This window comes from Panulirus ornatus, chromosome 47 (genome assembly GCF_036320965.1).
Source record: "Panulirus ornatus isolate Po-2019 chromosome 47, ASM3632096v1, whole genome shotgun sequence".
NCBI classification, from domain to species: domain Eukaryota; kingdom Metazoa; phylum Arthropoda; class Malacostraca; order Decapoda; family Palinuridae; genus Panulirus; species Panulirus ornatus.
In genome coordinates, this window is record NC_092270.1 from 14,240,849 (window position 1) to 14,264,320 (window position 23,472).

The 23,472-nt window shown below is 43.0% G+C and overlaps 1 protein-coding gene across 1 annotated transcript in view; it reads right to left on the minus strand.

Annotated features, from left to right (window-relative positions):
• LOC139763546 (arf-GAP with SH3 domain, ANK repeat and PH domain-containing protein 1-like) overlaps window positions 1–23,472 on the minus strand; it is a 272,263-nt gene that overhangs the window by 136,655 nt on the left and 112,136 nt on the right. Inside the window, exon 8 of the mRNA XM_071689748.1 lies at window positions 17,393–17,609. Coding sequence (XP_071545849.1) covers window positions 17,393–17,609 — 217 coding nt within the window. The remainder of the gene's footprint in view (window positions 1–17,392; window positions 17,610–23,472) is intronic.

The window sequence follows — 23,472 nt, forward strand, 5'->3', positions numbered from 1 at the left end:
GAGAGAATGAGTGAGGAAAGATTGACCAAGAGGATATATGTGTCGGAGGTGGAGGGAACGAGGAGAAGAGGGAGACCAAATTGGAGGTGGAAAGATGGAGTGAAAAGGATTTTGTGTGATCGGGGCCTGAACATGCAGGAGGGTGAAAGGAGGGCAAGGAATAGAGTGAATTGGAGCGATGTGGTATACAGGGGTTGACGTGCTGTCAGTGGATTGAATCAAGGCATGTGAAGCGTCCGGGGTAAACCAAGGAAAGCTGTGTAGGTATGTATATTTGCGTGTGTGGACGTGTGTATGTACATGTGTATGGGGGGGGTTGGGCCATTTCTTTCGTCTGTTTCCTTGCGCTACCTCGCAAACGCGGGAGACAGCGACAAAGTATAAAAAAAAAAAAAAAAAAAAAAAAAAAAATATATATATATATATATATATATATATATATATTTTTTTTCAAACTATTCGCCATTTCCCGCATTAGCGAGGTAGCGTTAAGAACAGAGGACTGAGCCTTTTTTGGAATATCCTCACCAGGCCCCCTCTGTTCCTTCTTTTGGAAAATTAAAAAAAAAAAAAAAAAAAAAGGAGAGGGGAGGATTTCCAGCCCCACACTCCCTCCCCTTTTAGTCGCCTTCTACGACACGCAGGGAATACGTGGGAGGTATTCTTAATCCCCTATCCCCAGGGACAATATATATATATATATATATATATATATATATATATATATATATATATATATATATATATATATATATATATATTTTTTTTTGTCGCTGTCTCCCGCGTTTGCGAGGTAGCGCAAGGAAACAGATGAAAGAAATGGCCCAACCCACCCCCATACACATGTATATACATACGTCCACACACGCAAATATACATACCTACACAGCTTTCCATGGTTTACCCCAGACACTTCACATGCTTTGATTTAATCCACTGACAGCACGTCAACCCCGGTATACCACATCGCTCCAATTCACTCTATTCCTTGCCCTCCTTTCACCCTCCTGCATGTTCAGGCCCCAATCACACAAAATCTTTTTCACTCCATCTTTCCACCTCCAATTTGGTCTCCCTCTTCTCGTTCCCTCCACCTCCGACACATATATCCTCTTGGTCAATCTTTCCTCACTCATTCTCTCCATGTGCCCAAACCATTTCAAAATGCCCTCTTCTGCTCTCTCAACCACGCTCTTTTTATTTCCACACATCTCTCTTACCCTTACGTTACTTACTCGATCAAACCACCTAACACCACACATTGTCCTCAAACATCTCATTTCCAGCACTTCTATCCTCCTGCGCACAACTCTATCCATAGCCCACGCCTCGCAACCATACAACATTGTTGGAACCACTATTCCTTCAAACATATATATATATATATATATATATATTTTTTTTTTTGCTTTGTCGCTGTCTCCCGCGTTTGCGAGGTAGCGCAAGGAAACAGACGAAAGAAATGGCACAACCCACCCCCATACACATGCCTTGATTCAATCCAGTGACAGCACGTCAACCCCGGTATACCACATCGCTCCAATTCGCTCTATTCTTTGCCCTCCTTTCACCCTCCTGCATGTTCAGGCCCCAATCACACAAAATCTTTTTCACTCCATCCTTCCACCTCCAATTTGGTCTCCCTCTTCTCCTCGTTCCCTCCACCTCCGACACATATATCCTCTTGGTCAATCTTTCCTCAATCATTCTCTCCATGTGACCAAACCATTTCAAAACACCCTCTTCTGCTCTCTCAACCACGCTCTTTTTATTTCCACACATCTCTCTTACCCTTACGTTACTTACTCGATCAAACCACCTCACACCACACATTGTCCTCAAACATCTCATTTCCAGCACATCCATCTTCCTGCGCACAACTCTATCCATAGTCCACGCCTCGCAACCATACAACATTGTTGGAACCACTATTCCTTCAAACATACCCATTTTTGCTTTCCGAGATAATGTTCTCGACTTCCACACATTCTTCAAGGCTCCCAGAATTTTCGCCCCCTCCCCCACCCTATGATCCACTTCCGCTTCCATGTTTCCATCCACTGCCAGATCCACTCCCAGATATCTAAAACACTTCACTTCCTCCAGTTTTTCTCCATTCAAACTGACCTCCCAATTGAATTGACCCTCAACCCTACTGTACCTAATAACCTTGCTCTTATTCACATTTACTCTTAACTTTCTTCTTTCACACACTTTACCAAACTCAGTCACCAGCTTCTGCAGTTTCTCACATGAATCAGCCACCAGCGCTGTATCATCAGCGAACAACAACTGACTCACTTCCCAAGCTCTCTCATCCCCAACAGACTTCATACTTGCCCCTCTTTCCAAAACTCTTGCATTCACCTCCCTAACAACCCCATCCATAAACAAATTAAACAACCATGGAGACATCACGCACCCCTGCCGCAAACCTACATTCACTGAGAACCAATCACTTTCCTCTCTTCCTACACGTACACATGCCTTACATACTCGATAAAAACTTTTCACTGCTTCTAACAACTTGCCTCCCACACCATATATTCTTAATACCTTCCACAGAGCATCTCTATCAACTCTATCATATGCCTTCTCCAGATCCATAAATGCTACATACAAATCCATTTGCTTTTCTAAGTATTTCTCACATACATTCTTCAAAGCAAACACCTGATCCACACATCCTCTACCACTTCTGAAACCACACTGCTCTTCCCCAATCTGATGCTCTGTACATGCCTTCACCCTCTCAATCAATACCCTCCCATATAATTTGCCAGGAATACTCAACAAACTTATCCCTCTGTACTTTGAGCACTCACTCTTATCCCCTTTGCCTTTGTACAATGGCACTATGCACGCATTCTGCCAATCCTCAGGCACCTCACCATGAGTCATACATACATTAAATAACCTTACCAACCAGTCAACAATACAGTCACCCCCTTTTTTAATAAATTCCACTGCAATACCATCCAAACCTGCTGCAGGGGTGTGTGATGTCTCCATGGTTGTTTAATTTGTTTATGGATGGGTTGTTAGGGAGGTAAATGCAAGAGTTTTGGAAAGAGGGGCAAGTATGAAGTCTGTTGGGGATGAGAGAGCTTGGGAAGTGAGTCAGTTGTTGTTCGCTGATGATACAGCGCTGGTGGCTGATTCATGTGAGAAACTGCAGAAGCTGGTGACTGAGTTTGGTAAAGTGTGTGGAAGAAGAAAGTTAAGAGTAAATGTGAATAAGAGCAAGGTTATTAGGTACAGTAGGGTTGAGGGTCAAGTCAATTGGGAGGTGAGTTTGAATGGAGAAAAACTGGAGGAAGTGAAGTGTTTTAGATATCTGGGAGTGGATCTGGCAGTGGATGGAACCATGGAAGCGGAAGTGGATCATAGGGTGGGGGAGGGGGCGAAAATTCTGGGGGCCTTGAAGAATGTGTGGAAGTCGAGAACATTATCTCGGAAAGCAAAAATGGGTATGTTTGAAGGAATAGTGGTTCCAACAATGTTGTATGGTTGCGAGGCGTGGGCTATGGATAGAGTTGTGCGCAGGAGGATGGATGTGCTGGAAATGAGATGTTTGAGGACAATGTGTGGTGTGAGGTGGTTTGATCGAGTGAGTAACGTAAGGGTAAGAGAGATGTGTGGAAATAAAAAGAGCGTGGTTGAGAGAGCAGAAGAGGGTGTTTTGAAGTGGTTTGGGCACATGGAGAGGATGAGTGAGGAAAGATTGACCAAGAGGATATATGTGTCGGAGGTGGAGGGAACAAGGAGAAGAGGGAGACCAAATTGGAGGTGGAAAGATGGAGTGAAAAAGATTTTGTGTGATCAGGGCCTGAACATGCAGGAGGGTGAAAGAGGGCAAGGAATAGAGTGAATTGGAGCGATGTGGTATACCGGGGCTGACGTGCTGTCAGTGGATTGAATCAAGGCATGTGAAGCGTCTGGGGTAAACCATGGAAAGCTGTGTAGGTATGTATATTTGCGTGTGTGGACGTATGTATATACATGTGTATGGGGGGGTTGGGCCATTTCTTTCGTCTGTTTCCTTGCGCTACCTCGCAAATGCGGGAGACAGCGACAAAGTATAAAAAAAAAAAAAAAAAAAATATAATATATATATATATATATATATATATATATATATATATATATTTCATTTTCATTTCAAGCTAGAAGTTTCAGTTTTCTAAATTGTTTTCTTACATTTTTCATATGTATATATATATTATGTGTGTGTGTGTGTGTATATGTGCGTATGTGTGTGTATGTGTGTGTATGTGTATATATATATATGTATATTATCCCTGGGGATAGGGGTGAAAGAATACTTCCCACGCATTCCTCGCGTGTCGTAGAAGGCGACTAGAGGGGACGGGAGCGGGGGGCCAGAAATCCTCCCTTCCTTGTATTTTTTTAACTTTCTAAAATTTGAAACAGAAGAAGGAGTCACGCGGGAGTGCTCATCCTCCTCGAAGGCTCAGATTGGGGTGCCTAAATGTGTGTGGATGTAACCAAGATGTGAAGAAAGGAGAGATAGGTAGTATGTTTGAGGAAAGGAACCTGGATGTTTTGGCTCTGAGTGAAACGAAGCTCAAGGGTAAAGGGGAAGAGTGGTTTGGGAATGTCTTGGGAGTAAAGTCAGGGTTAGTGAGAGGACAAGAGCAAGGGAAGGAGTAGCAGTACTCCTGAAACAGGAGTTGTGGGAGTATGTGATAGAATGTAAGAAAGTAAATTCTCGATTGATGGGTAAAACTGAAAGTTGATGGAGAGAGATGGGTGATTATTGGTGCATATGCACCTGGCATGAGAAGAAAGATCATGAGAGGCAAGTGTTTTGGGAGCAGCTGAGTGAGTGTGTTAGTGGTTTTGATGCACGAGACCGGGTTATAGTGATGGGTGATTTGAATGCAAAGGTGAGTAATGTGGCAGTTGAGGGAATAATTGGTATACATGGGGTGTTCAGTGTTGTAAATGGAAATGGTGAAGAGCTTGTAGATTTATGTGCTGAAAAAGGACTGATGATTGGGAATACCTGGTTTAAAAAGCGAGATATACATAAGTATACTTATGTAAGTAGGAGAGATGGCCAGAGAGTGTTATTGGATTACGTGTTAATTGACAGGCGCGCGAAAGAGAGACTTTTGGATGTTAATGTGCTGAGAGGTGCAACTGGAGGGATGTCTGATCATTATCTTGTGGAGGCTAAGGTGAAGATTTGTATGGGTTTTCAGAAAAGAAGAGTGAATGTTGGGTGAAGAGGGTGGTGAGAGTAAGTGAGCTTGGGAAGGAGACTTGTGTGAGGAAGTACCAGGACAGACTGAGTACAGAATGGAAAAAGGTGAGAACATTGGAAGTAAGGGGAGTGGGGGAGGAATGGGATGTATTTAGGGAATCAGTGATGGATTGCGCAAAAGATGCTTGTGGCATGAGAAGAGTGGGAGATGGGTTGATTAGAAAGGGTAGTGAGTGGTGGGAGGAAGAAGTAAGAGTATTAGTGAAAGAGAAGAGAGAGGCATTTGGACGATTTTTGCAGGGAAAAAATGCAATTGAGTGGGAGATGTATAAAAGAAAGAGACAGGAGGTCAAGAGAAAGGTGCAAGAGGTGAAAAAAAGGGCAAATGAGAGTTGGGGTGAGAGAGTATCATTAAATTTTAGGGAGAATAAAAAGATGTTCTGGAAGGAGGTAAATAAAGTGCGTAAGACAAGGGAGCAAATGGGAACTTCAGTGAAGGGCGCAAATCGGGAGGTGATAACAAGTAGTGGTGATGTGAGAAGGAGATGGAATGAGTATTTTGAAGGTTTGTTGAATGTGTTTGATGATAGAGTGGCAGATATAGGGTGTTTTGGTCGAGGTGGTGTGCAAAGTGAGAGGGTTAGGGAAAATGATTTGGTAAACAGAGAAGAGGTAGTAAAAGCTTTGCGGAAGATGAAAGCCGGCAAGGCAGCAGGTTTGGATGGTATTGCAGTGGAATTTATTAAAAAAGGGGGTGACTGTATTGTTGACTGGTTGGTAAGGTTATTTAATGTATGTATGACTCAGGTGAGGTGCCTGAGGATTGGCGGAATGCGTGCATAGTGCCATTGTACAAAGGCAAAGGGGATAAGAGTGAGTGCTCAAATTACAGAGGTATAAGTTTGTTGAGTATTCCTGGTAAATTATATGGGAGGGTATTGATTGAGAGGGTGAAGGCATGTACAGAGCATCAGATTGGGGAAGAGCAGTGTGGTTTCAGAAGTGGTAGAGGATGTGTGGATCAGGTATTTGCTTTGAAGAATGTATGTGAGAAATACTTAGAAAAGCAAATGGATTTGTATGTAGCATTTATGGATCTGGAGAAGGCATATGATAGAGTTGATAGAGATGCTCTGTGGAAGGTATTAAGAATATATGGTGTGGGAGGCAAGTTGTTAGAAGCAGTGAAAAGTTTTTATCGAGGATGTAAGGCATGTGTACGTGTAATAAGAGAGGAAAGTGATTGGTTCTCAGTGAATGTAGGTTTGCGGCAGGGGTGTGTGATGTCTCCATGGTTGTTTAATTTGTTTATGGATGGGGTTGTTAGGTAGGTGAATGCAAGAGTTTTGGAAAGAGGGGCAAGTATGAAGTCTGTTGGGGATGAGAGAGCTTGGGAAGTGAGTCAGTTATTGTTCGCTGATGATACAGCGCTGGTGGCTGATTCATGTGAGAAACTGCAGAAGCTGGTGACTGAGTTTGGTAAAGTGTGTGAAAGAAGAAAGTTAAGAGTAAATGTGAATAAGAGCAAGGTTATTAGGTACAGTAGGGTTGAGGGTCAAGTCAATTGGGAGGTGAGTTTGAATGGAGAAAAACTGGAGGAAGTGAAGTGTTTTAGATATCTGGGAGTGGATCTGGCAGCGGATGGAACCATGGAAGCGGAAGTGGATCATAGGGTGGGGAGGGGGCGAAAATCCTGGGAGCCTTGAAGAATGTGTGGAAGTCGAGAACATTATCTCGGAAAGCAAAAATGGGTATGTTTGAAGGAATAGTGGTTCCAACAATGTTGTATGGTTGCGAGGCGTGGGCTATGGATAGAGTTGTGCGCAGGAGGATGGATGTGCTGAAAATGAGATGTTTGAGGACAATGTGTGGTGTTAGGTGGTTTGATCGAGTAAGTAACGTAAGGGTAAGAGAGATGTGTGGAAATAAAAAGAGCGTGGATGAGAGAGCAGAAGTGAGTGTTTTGAAATGGTTTGGGCACATGGAGAGAATGAGTGAGGAAAGATTGACCAAGAGGATATATGTGTCGGAGGTGGAGGGAACGAGGAGAAGAGGGAGACCAAATTGGAGGTGGAAAGATGGAGTGAAAAAGATTTTGTGTGATCGGGGCCTGAACATGCAGGAGGGTGAAAGGAGGGCAAGGAATAGAGTGAATTGGAGCGATGTGGTATACCGGGGTTGACGTGCTGTCAGTGGATTGAATTGGGGCATGTGAAGCGTCTGGGGTAAACCATGGAAAGCTGTGTAGGTATGTATAGTTGCGTGTGTGGACGTATGTATATACATGTGTATGGGGGTGGGTTGGGCCATTTCTTTCGTCTGTTTCCTTGCGCTACCTCGCAAACGCGGGAGACAGCGACAAAGCAAAAAAAAAATATATATATATATATATATATATATATATATTTTTATATATATATATATAAAAATGTGTGGAAGTCGAGAACATTATCCCGGAAAGCAAAAATGGGTATGTTTGAAGGAATAGTAGTTCCAACAATGTTGTATGGTTGCGAGGCGTGGGCTATGGATAGAGTTGTGCGCAGGAGGATGGATGTGCTGGAAATGAGATGTTTGAGGACAATGTGTGGTGTGAGGTGGTTTGATCGAGTAAGTAACATAAGGGTAAGAGAGATGTGTGGAAATAAAAAGAGCGTGGTTGAGAGAGCAGAAGAGGGTGTTTTGAAATGGTTTGGGCACATGGAGAGAATGAGTGAGGAAAGATTGACCAAGAGGATATATGTGTCGGAGGTGGAGGGAACGAGGAGAAGAGGGAGACCAAATTGGAGGTGGAAAGATGGAGTGAAAAGGATTTTGTGTGATCGGGGCCTGAACATGCAGGAGGGTGAAAGGAGGGCAAGGAATAGAGTGAATTGGAGCGATGTGGTATACAGGGGTTGACGTGCTGTCAGTGGATTGAATCAAGGCATGTGAAGCGTCCGGGGTAAACCAAGGAAAGCTGTGTAGGTATGTATATTTGCGTGTGTGGACGTGTGTATGTACATGTGTATGGGGGGGGTTGGGCCATTTCTTTCGTCTGTTTCCTTGCGCTACCTCGCAAACGCGGGAGACAGCGACAAAGTATAAAAAAAAAAAAAAAAAAAAAAAAAAAATATATATATATATATATATATATATATATATATTTTTTTTCAAACTATTCGCCATTTCCCGCATTAGCGAGGTAGCGTTAAGAACAGAGGACTGAGCCTTTTTTGGAATATCCTCACCAGGCCCCCTCTGTTCCTTCTTTTGGAAAATTAAAAAAAAAAAAAAAAAAAAAAGGAGAGGGGAGGATTTCCAGCCCCACACTCCCTCCCCTTTTAGTCGCCTTCTACGACACGCAGGGAATACGTGGGAGGTATTCTTAATCCCCTATCCCCAGGGACAATATATATATATATATATATATATATATATATATATATATATATATATATATATATATATATATATATATATATTTTTTTTTGTCGCTGTCTCCCGCGTTTGCGAGGTAGCGCAAGGAAACAGATGAAAGAAATGGCCCAACCCACCCCCATACACATGTATATACATACGTCCACACACGCAAATATACATACCTACACAGCTTTCCATGGTTTACCCCAGACACTTCACATGCTTTGATTTAATCCACTGACAGCACGTCAACCCCGGTATACCACATCGCTCCAATTCACTCTATTCCTTGCCCTCCTTTCACCCTCCTGCATGTTCAGGCCCCAATCACACAAAATCTTTTTCACTCCATCTTTCCACCTCCAATTTGGTCTCCCTCTTCTCGTTCCCTCCACCTCCGACACATATATCCTCTTGGTCAATCTTTCCTCACTCATTCTCTCCATGTGCCCAAACCATTTCAAAATGCCCTCTTCTGCTCTCTCAACCACGCTCTTTTTATTTCCACACATCTCTCTTACCCTTACGTTACTTACTCGATCAAACCACCTAACACCACACATTGTCCTCAAACATCTCATTTCCAGCACTTCTATCCTCCTGCGCACAACTCTATCCATAGCCCACGCCTCGCAACCATACAACATTGTTGGAACCACTATTCCTTCAAACATATATATATATATATATATATATATTTTTTTTTTTGCTTTGTCGCTGTCTCCCGCGTTTGCGAGGTAGCGCAAGGAAACAGACGAAAGAAATGGCACAACCCACCCCCATACACATGCCTTGATTCAATCCAGTGACAGCACGTCAACCCCGGTATACCACATCGCTCCAATTCGCTCTATTCTTTGCCCTCCTTTCACCCTCCTGCATGTTCAGGCCCCAATCACACAAAATCTTTTTCACTCCATCCTTCCACCTCCAATTTGGTCTCCCTCTTCTCCTCGTTCCCTCCACCTCCGACACATATATCCTCTTGGTCAATCTTTCCTCAATCATTCTCTCCATGTGACCAAACCATTTCAAAACACCCTCTTCTGCTCTCTCAACCACGCTCTTTTTATTTCCACACATCTCTCTTACCCTTACGTTACTTACTCGATCAAACCACCTCACACCACACATTGTCCTCAAACATCTCATTTCCAGCACATCCATCTTCCTGCGCACAACTCTATCCATAGTCCACGCCTCGCAACCATACAACATTGTTGGAACCACTATTCCTTCAAACATACCCATTTTTGCTTTCCGAGATAATGTTCTCGACTTCCACACATTCTTCAAGGCTCCCAGAATTTTCGCCCCCTCCCCCACCCTATGATCCACTTCCGCTTCCATGTTTCCATCCACTGCCAGATCCACTCCCAGATATCTAAAACACTTCACTTCCTCCAGTTTTTCTCCATTCAAACTGACCTCCCAATTGAATTGACCCTCAACCCTACTGTACCTAATAACCTTGCTCTTATTCACATTTACTCTTAACTTTCTTCTTTCACACACTTTACCAAACTCAGTCACCAGCTTCTGCAGTTTCTCACATGAATCAGCCACCAGCGCTGTATCATCAGCGAACAACAACTGACTCACTTCCCAAGCTCTCTCATCCCCAACAGACTTCATACTTGCCCCTCTTTCCAAAACTCTTGCATTCACCTCCCTAACAACCCCATCCATAAACAAATTAAACAACCATGGAGACATCACGCACCCCTGCCGCAAACCTACATTCACTGAGAACCAATCACTTTCCTCTCTTCCTACACGTACACATGCCTTACATACTCGATAAAAACTTTTCACTGCTTCTAACAACTTGCCTCCCACACCATATATTCTTAATACCTTCCACAGAGCATCTCTATCAACTCTATCATATGCCTTCTCCAGATCCATAAATGCTACATACAAATCCATTTGCTTTTCTAAGTATTTCTCACATACATTCTTCAAAGCAAACACCTGATCCACACATCCTCTACCACTTCTGAAACCACACTGCTCTTCCCCAATCTGATGCTCTGTACATGCCTTCACCCTCTCAATCAATACCCTCCCATATAATTTGCCAGGAATACTCAACAAACTTATCCCTCTGTACTTTGAGCACTCACTCTTATCCCCTTTGCCTTTGTACAATGGCACTATGCACGCATTCTGCCAATCCTCAGGCACCTCACCATGAGTCATACATACATTAAATAACCTTACCAACCAGTCAACAATACAGTCACCCCCTTTTTTAATAAATTCCACTGCAATACCATCCAAACCTGCTGCAGGGGTGTGTGATGTCTCCATGGTTGTTTAATTTGTTTATGGATGGGGTTGTTAGGGAGGTAAATGCAAGAGTTTTGGAAAGAGGGGCAAGTATGAAGTCTGTTGGGGATGAGAGAGCTTGGGAAGTGAGTCAGTTGTTGTTCGCTGATGATACAGCGCTGGTGGCTGATTCATGTGAGAAACTGCAGAAGCTGGTGACTGAGTTTGGTAAAGTGTGTGGAAGAAGAAAGTTAAGAGTAAATGTGAATAAGAGCAAGGTTATTAGGTACAGTAGGGTTGAGGGTCAAGTCAATTGGGAGGTGAGTTTGAATGGAGAAAAACTGGAGGAAGTGAAGTGTTTTAGATATCTGGGAGTGGATCTGGCAGTGGATGGAACCATGGAAGCGGAAGTGGATCATAGGGTGGGGGAGGGGGCGAAAATTCTGGGGGCCTTGAAGAATGTGTGGAAGTCGAGAACATTATCTCGGAAAGCAAAAATGGGTATGTTTGAAGGAATAGTGGTTCCAACAATGTTGTATGGTTGCGAGGCGTGGGCTATGGATAGAGTTGTGCGCAGGAGGATGGATGTGCTGGAAATGAGATGTTTGAGGACAATGTGTGGTGTGAGGTGGTTTGATCGAGTGAGTAACGTAAGGGTAAGAGAGATGTGTGGAAATAAAAAGAGCGTGGTTGAGAGAGCAGAAGAGGGTGTTTTGAAGTGGTTTGGGCACATGGAGAGGATGAGTGAGGAAAGATTGACCAAGAGGATATATGTGTCGGAGGTGGAGGGAACAAGGAGAAGAGGGAGACCAAATTGGAGGTGGAAAGATGGAGTGAAAAAGATTTTGTGTGATCAGGGCCTGAACATGCAGGAGGGTGAAAGGAGGGCAAGGAATAGAGTGAATTGGAGCGATGTGGTATACCGGGGCTGACGTGCTGTCAGTGGATTGAATCAAGGCATGTGAAGCGTCTGGGGTAAACCATGGAAAGCTGTGTAGGTATGTATATTTGCGTGTGTGGACGTATGTATATACATGTGTATGGGGGGGGTTGGGCCATTTCTTTCGTCTGTTTCCTTGCGCTACCTCGCAAATGCGGGAGACAGCGACAAAGTATAAAAAAAAAAAAAAAAAAAATATATATATATATATATATATATATATATATATATATATATATTTCATTTCATTTCAAGCTAGAAGTTTCAGTTTTCTAAATTGTTTCTTACATTTTTCATATGTATATATATATGTATGTGTGTGTGTGTGTGTATATGTGCGTATGTGTGTGTATGTGTGTGTATGTGTATATATATATATGTATATTATCCCTGGGGATAGGGGTGAAAGAATACTTCCCACGCATTCCTCGCGTGTCGTAGAAAGCGACTAGAGGGGACGGGAGCGGGGGGCCAGAAATCCTCCCCTCCTTGTACTTTTTTAACTTTCTAAAATGGGAAACAGAAGAAGGAGTCACGCGGGGAGTGCTCATCCTCCTCGAAGGCTCAGATTGGGGTGCCTAAATGTGTGTGGATGTAACCAAGATGTGAAGAAAGGAGAGATAGGTAGTATGTTTGAGGAAAGGAACCTGGATGTTTTGGCTCTGAGTGAAACGAAGCTCAAGGGTAAAGGGGAAGAGTGGTTTGGGAATGTCTTGGGAGTAAAGTCAGGGGTTAGTGAGAGGACAAGAGCAAGGGAAGGAGTAGCAGTACTCCTGAAACAGGAGTTGTGGGAGTATGTGATAGAATGTAAGAAAGTAAATTCTCGATTGATATGGGTAAAACTGAAAGTTGATGGAGAGAGATGGGTGATTATTGGTGCATATGCACCTGGGCATGAGAAGAAAGATCATGAGAGGCAAGTGTTTTGGGAGCAGCTGAGTGAGTGTGTTAGTGGTTTTGATGCACGAGACCGGGTTATAGTGATGGGTGATTTGAATGCAAAGGTGAGTAATGTGGCAGTTGAGGGAATAATTGGTATACATGGGGTGTTCAGTGTTGTAAATGGAAATGGTGAAGAGCTTGTAGATTTATGTGCTGAAAAAGGACTGATGATTGGGAATACCTGGTTTAAAAAGCGAGATATACATAAGTATACTTATGTAAGTAGGAGAGATGGCCAGAGAGTGTTATTGGATTACGTGTTAATTGACAGGCGCGCGAAAGAGAGACTTTTGGATGTTAATGTGCTGAGAGGTGCAACTGGAGGGATGTCTGATCATTATCTTGTGGAGGCTAAGGTGAAGATTTGTATGGGTTTTCAGAAAAGAAGAGTGAATGTTGGGGTGAAGAGGGTGGTGAGAGTAAGTGAGCTTGGGAAGGAGACTTGTGTGAGGAAGTACCAGGACAGACTGAGTACAGAATGGAAAAAGGTGAGAACATTGGAAGTAAGGGGAGTGGGGGAGGAATGGGATGTATTTAGGGAATCAGTGATGGATTGCGCAAAAGATGCTTGTGGCATGAGAAGAGTGGGAGATGGGTTGATTAGAAAGGGTAGTGAGTGGTGGGAGGAAGAAGTAAGAGTATTAGTGAAAGAGAAGAGAGAGGCATTTGGACGATTTTTGCAGGGAAAAAATGCAATTGAGTGGGAGATGTATAAAAGAAAGAGACAGGAGGTCAAGAGAAAGGTGCAAGAGGTGAAAAAAAGGGCAAATGAGAGTTGGGGTGAGAGAGTATCATTAAATTTTAGGGAGAATAAAAAGATGTTCTGGAAGGAGGTAAATAAAGTGCGTAAGACAAGGGAGCAAATGGGAACTTCAGTGAAGGGCGCAAATCGGGAGGTGATAACAAGTAGTGGTGATGTGAGAAGGAGATGGAATGAGTATTTTGAAGGTTTGTTGAATGTGTTTGATGATAGAGTGGCAGATATAGGGTGTTTTGGTCGAGGTGGTGTGCAAAGTGAGAGGGTTAGGGAAAATGATTTGGTAAACAGAGAAGAGGTAGTAAAAGCTTTGCGGAAGATGAAAGCCGGCAAGGCAGCAGGTTTGGATGGTATTGCAGTGGAATTTATTAAAAAAGGGGGTGACTGTATTGTTGACTGGTTGGTAAGGTTATTTAATGTATGTATGACTCATGGTGAGGTGCCTGAGGATTGGCGGAATGCGTGCATAGTGCCATTGTACAAAGGCAAAGGGGATAAGAGTGAGTGCTCAAATTACAGAGGTATAAGTTTGTTGAGTATTCCTGGTAAATTATATGGGAGGGTATTGATTGAGAGGGTGAAGGCATGTACAGAGCATCAGATTGGGGAAGAGCAGTGTGGTTTCAGAAGTGGTAGAGGATGTGTGGATCAGGTGTTTGCTTTGAAGAATGTATGTGAGAAATACTTAGAAAAGCAAATGGATTTGTATGTAGCATTTATGGATCTGGAGAAGGCATATGATAGAGTTGATAGAGATGCTCTGTGGAAGGTATTAAGAATATATGGTGTGGGAGGCAAGTTGTTAGAAGCAGTGCAAAGTTTTTATCGAGTATGTAAGGCATGTGTACGTGTAGGAAGAGAGGAAAGTGATTGGTTCTCAGTGAATGTAGGTTTGCGGCAGGGGTGTGTGATGTCTCCATGGTTGTTTAATTTGTTTATGGATGGGGTTGTTAGGGAGGTGAATGCAAGAGTTTTGGAAAGAGGGGCAAGTATGAAGTCTGTTGGGGATGAGAGAGCTTGGGAAGTGTCAGTTGTTGTTCGCTGATGATACAGCGCTGGTGGCTGATTCATGTGAGAAACTGCAGAAGCTGGTGACTGAGTTTGGTAAAGTGTGTGAAAGAAGAAAGTTAAGAGTAAATGTGAAGAAGAGCAAGGTTATTAGGTACAGTAGGGTTGAGGGTCAAGTCAATTGGGAGGCGAGTTTGAATGGAGAAAAACTGGAGGAAGTGAAGTGTTTTAGATATCTGGGAGTGGATCTGGCAGCGGATAGGACCATGGAAGCGGAAGTGGATCATAGGGTGGGGGCGGGGGCGAAAATTCTGGGAGCCTTGAAGAATGTGTGGAAGTCGAGAACATTATCTCGGAAAGCAAAAATGGGTATGTTTGAAGGAATAGTGGTTCCAACAATGTTGTATGGTTGCGAGGCGTGGGCTATGGATAGAGTGGTGCGCAGGAGGATGGATGTGCTGGAAATGAGATGTTTGAGGACAATGTGTGGTGTGAGGTGGTTTGATCGAGTAAGTAACGTAAGGGTAAGAGAGATGTGTGGAAATAAAAAGAGCGTGGTTGAGAGAGCAGAAGAGGGTGTTTTGAAATGGTTTGGGCACATGGAGAGAATGAGCGAGGAAAGGTTGACCAAGAGGATATATGTGTCGGAGGTGGAGGGAACGAGGAGAAGAGGAAGACCAAATTGGAGGTGGAAAGATGGAGTGAAAAAGATTTTGTGTGATCGGGGCCTGAACATGCAGGAGGGTGAAAGGAGGGCAAGGAATAGAGTGAATTGGAGCAATGTGGTATACCGGGGTTGACGTGCTGTCAGTGGATTGAATCAGGGCATGTGAAGCGTCTGGGGTAAACCATAGAAAGCTGTGTAGGTATGTATATTTGCGTGTGTGGATGTATGTATATACATGTGTATGGGGGTGGGTTGGGCCATTTCTTTCGTCTGTTTCCTTGCGCTACCTCGCAATACAGGAGACAGCGACAAAGCAAAAAATATATAAAAAAAAAATATATATATATATATATATATATATATATATATATATATATATATATATTTTTTTTTTTTTTTCATACTATTCGCCATTTCCCGCGATAACGAGGTAGCGCTAAGAACAGAGGATAGGGGAGAAAGAATACTTCCCACGTATTCCCTGCGTGTCGTAGAAGGCGACTAAAAGGGGAGGGAGCGGGGGGCTGGAAATCCTCCCCTCTCATTTTTTTTTTTAATTTTCCAAAAGAAGGAACAGAGAAGGGGGCTAGGTGAGGATATTCCCTCAAAGGCCCAGTCCTCTGTTCTTAACGCTACCTCGCTAATGCGGGAAATGGCAAATAGTATGAAAGAAAGAAAGAATATATATATATATATATATATATATCCCTTGGGATAGGGGAGAAAGAATACTTCCCACGTTTTCCCTGCATGTCGTATAAGGCAACTAAAAGGGGAGGGGTGGGGGTGTGTGTGTGGGGGGGGGGCTGAAAATCCTCCCTTCTTGTTTTTTACTTTTCAAAAAAATGGAACAGAGAAGGGGGCTAAGTGAGGATATTCCTTCTAAGGCTCAGTCCTCTGTTCTTAACACCACCCTGTCCCACAGAAAGCATCATCATTACTCCCTGCTTCAGCGAGGTAGCATCAGGAAAACAAAAAAAAAAAAAGGCCACATATGTTCATACTCAGTCCCTAGGTGTCATGTGTAATGCACGGTAACCACAGCTCCCTAACCACATCCAGGCCACACAGACCTTTCCATGGCTTACCCCAGACGTTTCACATGCCCTGGTTCACTCCATCGACAGCACATCGACCCCAGTATACCACATCACTCCAATTCTCTTCATTCCTTGTGCACCTTTCACCCTCCTGCATGTTCAGGCCTTGATTGCTAAAAATCTTTTTCATTCCATCCTTCCCCCTCCAATCTGGTCATCCGCTTCATCTTGTTCCTTCCACCTCTGACACATTCATCCTCTTTGTCAACCTTTCATCACTCATTCTCTCCATATGCCATTTCAACACACCCTCTTCTGCTCTCTCAACCACACTCTTTTTATCACCACACATCTTTCTTTCTTTGTTTCATACATGCTATCTACAGCATTAGTGAGGTAGCATCAAGAGCAAATGACTATGACTGAGCTTTTGAGGGAAAAAATCCTCACTTGCCCTCTTTCTCTGTTCTCTCTTTTGGAAAAGTAAAACAGAAGAGAAGAGGAGGATTTCCAGCCATACCCACTCCCATCCCTATTAATTGCCTTCTACGACAAACAGGGAATATATGGGAGGTATTCTTTCTCCCCATCATACATAACTAAGTAAAATGTGTCCATTTTACTGTGAAGCTGGAGGAAAATTCTGTACAAGAATCTTTAAATAGAAGTGACATTTTACAGTAAGCAATGAAAGAATTTAGAAATGTCTGAGTCTAGTATCACAGTTCTGATTTCAATTATATAAGTGAGTGATCACATTTGATGGTATAAAACTAACAATAAGTTAATCTTTCAGAAAATTAAGAATAATCTGAAACTGACTAAGCCTGAAAAAGCCAATGAAGTTACCGAAAGCAGCTAAGTTCATACTAAATATAACAAAACCCTTACACGCAATGTTCCATTTTGCATTTGCATTTCTCCAGCTGGCAAAGGTCCACAATACATTAAGACATTTTGAAACAAACATTCTTCAAATAAGTGTGGTTTCTTTCTTCAATATGACATGTGAATTTTGCAAAATATGCCTATCACATTAAACAGCACTAATATAAAAAATGATTATATTACACCACTGACTACTTACATAAAAAACTAAAAATAGTAACAACAAATTGTGAGCGTAGTTACTTACAAGCAGATTTACTTGCTGCTGGAGGGGGTGGAGGAGGCTGACCTCTGGGCCAACGTGTAGAGGAACTACGATGTTCACTGCCCCGAAAATCTCCTAAGCCACGCTCTTCAGTAGAGCTATGGTGATCTGCACTCCGCTGGCATACTGGTGAACTAGACCCTGGTAAGCTAACAGGGCGACTTCTGACTACTTTCTCAGGGGTAGACATACCATTTGGCTGGGAATATTAAAATGCCACGTAAGAATAGTACATTCAAATTCTCTTCCCAACATAATTTTGGCTACAAAAGAATAGTAATAACCTATCAATTACTTAAATGATTTATAAGATAATTTTTTTATCTTTCTAATATTTACAAAGACCACACGTTTCATCTTTCTAAAAGCAAACTTTTGCATCAGCAGAATACATAATATCAAATGGTAAAGCAGTTCTCACAAAGAATATCCTCCTAATGTCACTATCTTGGTACATCTTACTATCTATTCATATTTCATTTATTATACTTTGTTGCTGTCTTCCACATTTGCGAGGTAGCACAAGGAAACAGACGAAAGAATGGCCCAACCCACCCACATACACATGTATATACATACATGTCCACACACGCACATATACATACCTAAACATTTCAATGTATACATATATATATACATACACAGACATATACATATATACACATGTACATAATTCATACTTGCAGTCTTTATTCATTCCCAACCCCACCCCACCAAATATGAAATGACAAATGACAACCCCCTCCCCGCATGTGCGTGAGGTAGCGCTAGGAAAAGACAACAAAGCCCACATTCGTTCACACTCAGTTTCTAGCTGTCATGTATAATGCACTGAAACCACAGTTCCCTTTCCATATTCAGGCCCCACAAAACTTTCCATGGTTTATCCCAGATGCTTCACATGCCCTGGTTCAATCCCTTGACAGCACGTCGACCCCAGTATACCACATCGTTCCAATTCACTCTATTCCTTGCACGCCTTTCACCCTCCTGCATGTTCAGGCCTCGATTGCTCAAAATCTTTTTCACTCCATCTTTCCACCTCCATTTTGGTCTCCCACTTCTCGTTCCCTCCACCTCTGGCACATATATCCTCTCTGTCAATCTTTCCTCACTCATTCTCTCCATGTGACCAAACTATTTCAAAACATCCTCTTCTGCTCTCTCACCCACACTCTTTTTATTACCACACATCTCTCTTACCCTTTCATTACTTACTTGATCAAACCACCTCACACCACATATTGTCCTCAAACATCTCATTTACAACACATCCATCCTCCTCCGCAGAACTCTATCTAGAGCCCGCACCTCGCAACCATATAACATTGTTAGTACCACTATTCCTTCAAACATACCCATTTTTCCCTTTTTTGCTTTCTGAGATATTGTTCTCACCTTCCACACATTTTTCAACGCTCCCAGAACTTTCACCCCTCCCCCACCCTGTGACTCACTTCCACTTCCATGGTTCCATCCACTGCCAAATCCACTTCCAGATATCTAAAACACTTCACTTCCTCCAGTTTCTCTCCATTCAAACTTACCTCACAACTGACTTGACCCTCAAATCTACTGTACCTAATAACCTTGTTCTTATTCACATTTACTCTCAGCTTTCTTCTTTGACACACTTTACCAAACTCAGTCACCAGCTTCTGCAGTTTCTCACCCAAATCAGCCACCAGCGCTGTATCATCAGCGAACAACAACTGACTCACTTCCTAAGCTCTCTCATCCACAACAGACAGCATACTTGCCCCTCTCTCCAAAACTCTTGCACTCACCTCCCTAACAACCCCATCCATAAACAAATCAAACAACCAAGGACACATCACACACCCCTGCCGCAAACTGACATTCACTGAGAACCAATCCCTTTCCTCTTTTCCTACTCGTACGCATGTCTTACATCCTTGATAAAAACTAATCACTACTTCTAGCAACTTGCCTGCCACACCATATATTCTTAATACCTTCTCCCCTACCCCTGGGGATAAGGGAGAAAGAATACTTCCCATGCATTCCTCACATGTCATAGAAGGCGACTAAAGGGGACGGGAGTGGGGGCTGGAAACCCTCCCCTCACTGTATTTTAACTTTATAAAAGGGGAAACAGAAGGAGGAGTCATGCGGGGAGTGCTCATCCTCCTCGAAGGCTCAGATTGGGGTGTTTCATGTTTGTGGATGTAACCAAGATGAGAAAAAAGGAGAGACAGGTATAATGTTTGAGGAAAAGAACCTGGATGTTTTGGCTCTGAGTGAAACAAAGCTCAAGGGTAAAGGGGAAGAGTGGTTTGGGAATGTCTTGGGAGTAAAGTCAGGGGTTAGTGAGAGGACAAGAGCAAGGGAAGGAGTAGCACTATTCCTGAAACAGGAGTGGTAGGAGTATGTGATAGAGTGTAAGAAAGTAAACTCTAGATTGATATGGGTAAAATTGAAAGTGGATGGAGAGAGATTGGTGATTATTGGTGCATATGCACCTGGGCATGAGAAGAAAGATCATGAGAGGCAAGTGTTTTGGGAGCAGCTGAATGAGTGTGTTAGTAGTTTTGATGCACGAGACCGGGTTATAGTGATGGGTGACTTGAATGCAAAGATGAGTAATGTGGCAGTTGAGGGAATAATTGGTGTACATGGGGTGTTCAGTGTTGTAAATGGAAATGGTGAAGAGCTTGTAGATTTATGTGCTGGAAAAGGACTAGTGATTGGGAGTACTTGGTTTAAAAAGAGAGATATACATAAGTATACGTATGTAAGTAGGAGAAAGCAAAGGTGGGTATGTTTGAAGGAATAGAGGTTCCAACAATGTTGTATGGTTGCGAGGCGTGGGCTATGGATAGAGTTGTGCGCAGGAGGATGGATGTGCTGGAAATGAGATGTTTGAGGACAATGTGTGGTGTGAGGTGGTTTGATCGAGTGAGTAACGTAAGGGTAAGAGAGATGTGTGGAAATAAAAAGAGCGTGGTTGAGAGAGCAGAAGAGGGTGTTTTGAAGTGGTTTGGGCACATGGAGAGGATGAGTGAGGAAAGATTGACCAAGAGGATATATGTGTCGGAGGTGGAGGGAACAAGGAGAAGAGGGAGACCAAATTGGAGGTGGAAAGATGGAGTGAAAAAGATTTTGTGTGATCAGGGCCTGAACATGCAGGAGGGTGAAAGGAGGGCAAGGAACAGAGTGAATTGGAGCGATGTGGTATACCGGGGCTGACGTGCTGTCAGTGGATTGAATCAGGGCATGTGAAGCGTCTGGGGTAAACCATGGAAAGCTGTGTAGGTATGTATATTTGCGTGTGTGGACGTATGTATATACATGTGTATGGGGAGGGGTTGGGCCATTTCTTTCGTCTGTTTCCTTGCGCTACCTCGCAAACGCGGGAGACAGCGACAAAGTATAAAAAAAAAAAAAGTAGGAGAAATGGCCAGAGAGCGTTATTGGATTACATGTTGATAGGTGCGCAAAAGAGAGACTTTTGGATGTTAATGTGCTGAGAGGTACAACTGGAGGGATGTCTGATCATTATCTTGTGCAGGTGAAGGTGAAGATTTGTAGAGGTTTTCAGAAAAGAAGAGAGAATGTTGGGGTGAATAGAGTGATGAGAGGAAGTGAGCTTGGGAAGGAGACTTGTGTGAGGAAGTACCAGGAGAGAATGATTACAGAATGGAAAAAGGTGAGAACAAAGGATGTAAGGAGAGTGGGGAAGGAATGGGATGTATTTAGGGAAGCAGTGATGGCTTGCGCAAAAGATGCTTGTGGCATGAGAAGCGTGGGAGGTGGGCAGATTAGAAAGGGTAGTGAGTGGTGGGATGAAGAAGCAAGATTATTAGTGAAAGAGAAGAGAGAGGCATTTGGACGATTTTTGCAGGAAAATAATGCATATGAGTGGGAGATGTATAAAAGATAGAGGCAGGAGGTCAAGAGAAAGGTGCAAGAGGTGAAAAAGAGAGCCATTGAGAGTTTGGGTGAGAGAGTATCATTAAATTTTAGGGAGGATAAAAAGATGTTCTGGAAGGAGGTAAATAAAGTGCGTAAGACAAGGGAACAAATGAGAACTTCAGTGAAGGGGGCTAATGGGGAGGTGATAACAAGTAGTGGTGATGTGAGAAGGAGATAAAGTGAGTATTTTGAAGGTTTGTTGAATGCATTTGATGATAGAGTGGCAGATATAGGGTCTTTTGGTTGAGGTGGAGTGCAAAGTGAAAGGGTTAGGTAAAATGATCTGGTAAACAGAGAAAAGGTAGTAAAAGCTTTGCGGAAGATGAAAGCCAGCAAGGCAGCGGGTTTGGATGGTATTGCAGTGGAATTTATTGACAAAGAGGGTGACTGTATTGTATGTATGACTCATGGTGAGATGCCTGAGGATTGGCGGAATTTTTGCATAGTGCCAGTGTACAAAAGCAAAGGGGATAAAAGTGAGTGCTCAAATTCCAGAGGTATAAGTTTGTTGAGTATTCCTGGGAAATTATATGGGAGGGTATTGATTAAGAAGGTGAAGGCATGTACAGAGCATCAGATTGGGGAAGAGCAGTGTGGTTTCAGAAGTGGTAGAGGATGTGTGGATCAGGTGTTTGCTTTGAAGAGTGTATGTGAGAAATACTTAGAAAAGGAAATGGATTTCTATGTAGCATTTATGGATCTGGAGAAGGCAAATGCGAGTTGATAGAGATGCTCTGTGGAAGGTATTAAGAATATATGGTGTTGGAGGCAAGTTGTTAGAAGCAGCTTAAAGTTTTTATCGAGGATGTAAGGCATGTGTACGTGTAGGAAGAGAGGAAAGTGATTGGTTCTCAGTGAATGCAGGTTTGCAGCAGGGGTGTGTGATGTCTCCATGGTTGTTTAATTTGCTTATGGATGGGGTTGTTAGGGAGGTGAATGCAAGAGTTTTGGAAAGAGGGGCAAATATGCAGTCTGTTGTGGATGAGAGAGCTTGGGAAGTGAGCCAGTTGTTGTTCACTATTGATACAGCGCTGGTGGCTGATTCGGGTGAGAAACTGCAGAAGCTGGTGACTGAGTTTGGTAAAGTGTGTCAAAGAAGAAGGCTGAGAGTAAATGTGAATAAGAGCAAGGTTATTAGGTACAGCAGGGTTGAGGGACAATTCAACTGGGAGGTAAGTTTGAATGGAGAGAAAAACTGGAGGAAATGAAGTGTTTTAGATATCCGGGAGTGGATTTGGCAGCGGATGGAACCATGGAAGCTGAAGTGAATCATACGGTGGGGGAGGGGGCGAAAGTCCTGAGAGCGTTGAAGAATGTGTGGAAGTCGAGAACATTATCTCGGAAAGCAAAAAAGGGTATGTTTGAAGGAATAGTGGTTCCAACAATGTTATATGGTTGCGAGGTGTGGGCTATAGATAGAGTTGTGTGGAGGAGGGTGAATGTACTGGAAATGAGATGTTTGCGGGCAATATGTGGTATGAGGTGGTTTGATCGAGTAAGTAATGAAAGGGTAAGAGAGATGTGTGGTAATAAAAAGAGTGTGGTTGAGAGAGCAGAAGAGGGTGTTTTGAAATGGTTTGGTCACATGGAGAGAATGAGTGAGGAAAGAATGATCAAGAGGATATATGTGTCAGAGGTGGAGGGAACAAGGAGAAGTGGGAGACCAAATTGCAGGTGGAAAGATGGAGTGAAGAAGATTTTGAGCGATTGGGGCCTGAACATGCAGGAGGGTGAAAGGCGTGCAAGGAATAGAGTGAATTGGAACGATGTGATATACCAGGGTTGACGTGCTGTCAATGGATTGAATCAGGGCATGTGAAGCATCTGGGGTAAACCATGGAAAGTTCTGTGGGGCCTGGATGTGGAAAGGGAGCTGTGGTTTCGGTGCATTATTACATGACAGGTAGAGACTGAGTGTGAACAAAAGTGGCCTTTGTTGTCTTTTCCTAGCAGTACCTCGTGCACATGCGAGGGAGGGGGTTGTTATTTCATGTGTGGCAGGGTGGCAATGGGAATGAATAAAGGCAGACAGTATTAACCATGTACATGTGTATATATGTATATGTCTGTGTGTGTATATGTATGTATACATTGAGATGTATAGGTATGTATATTTGCGTGTGTGG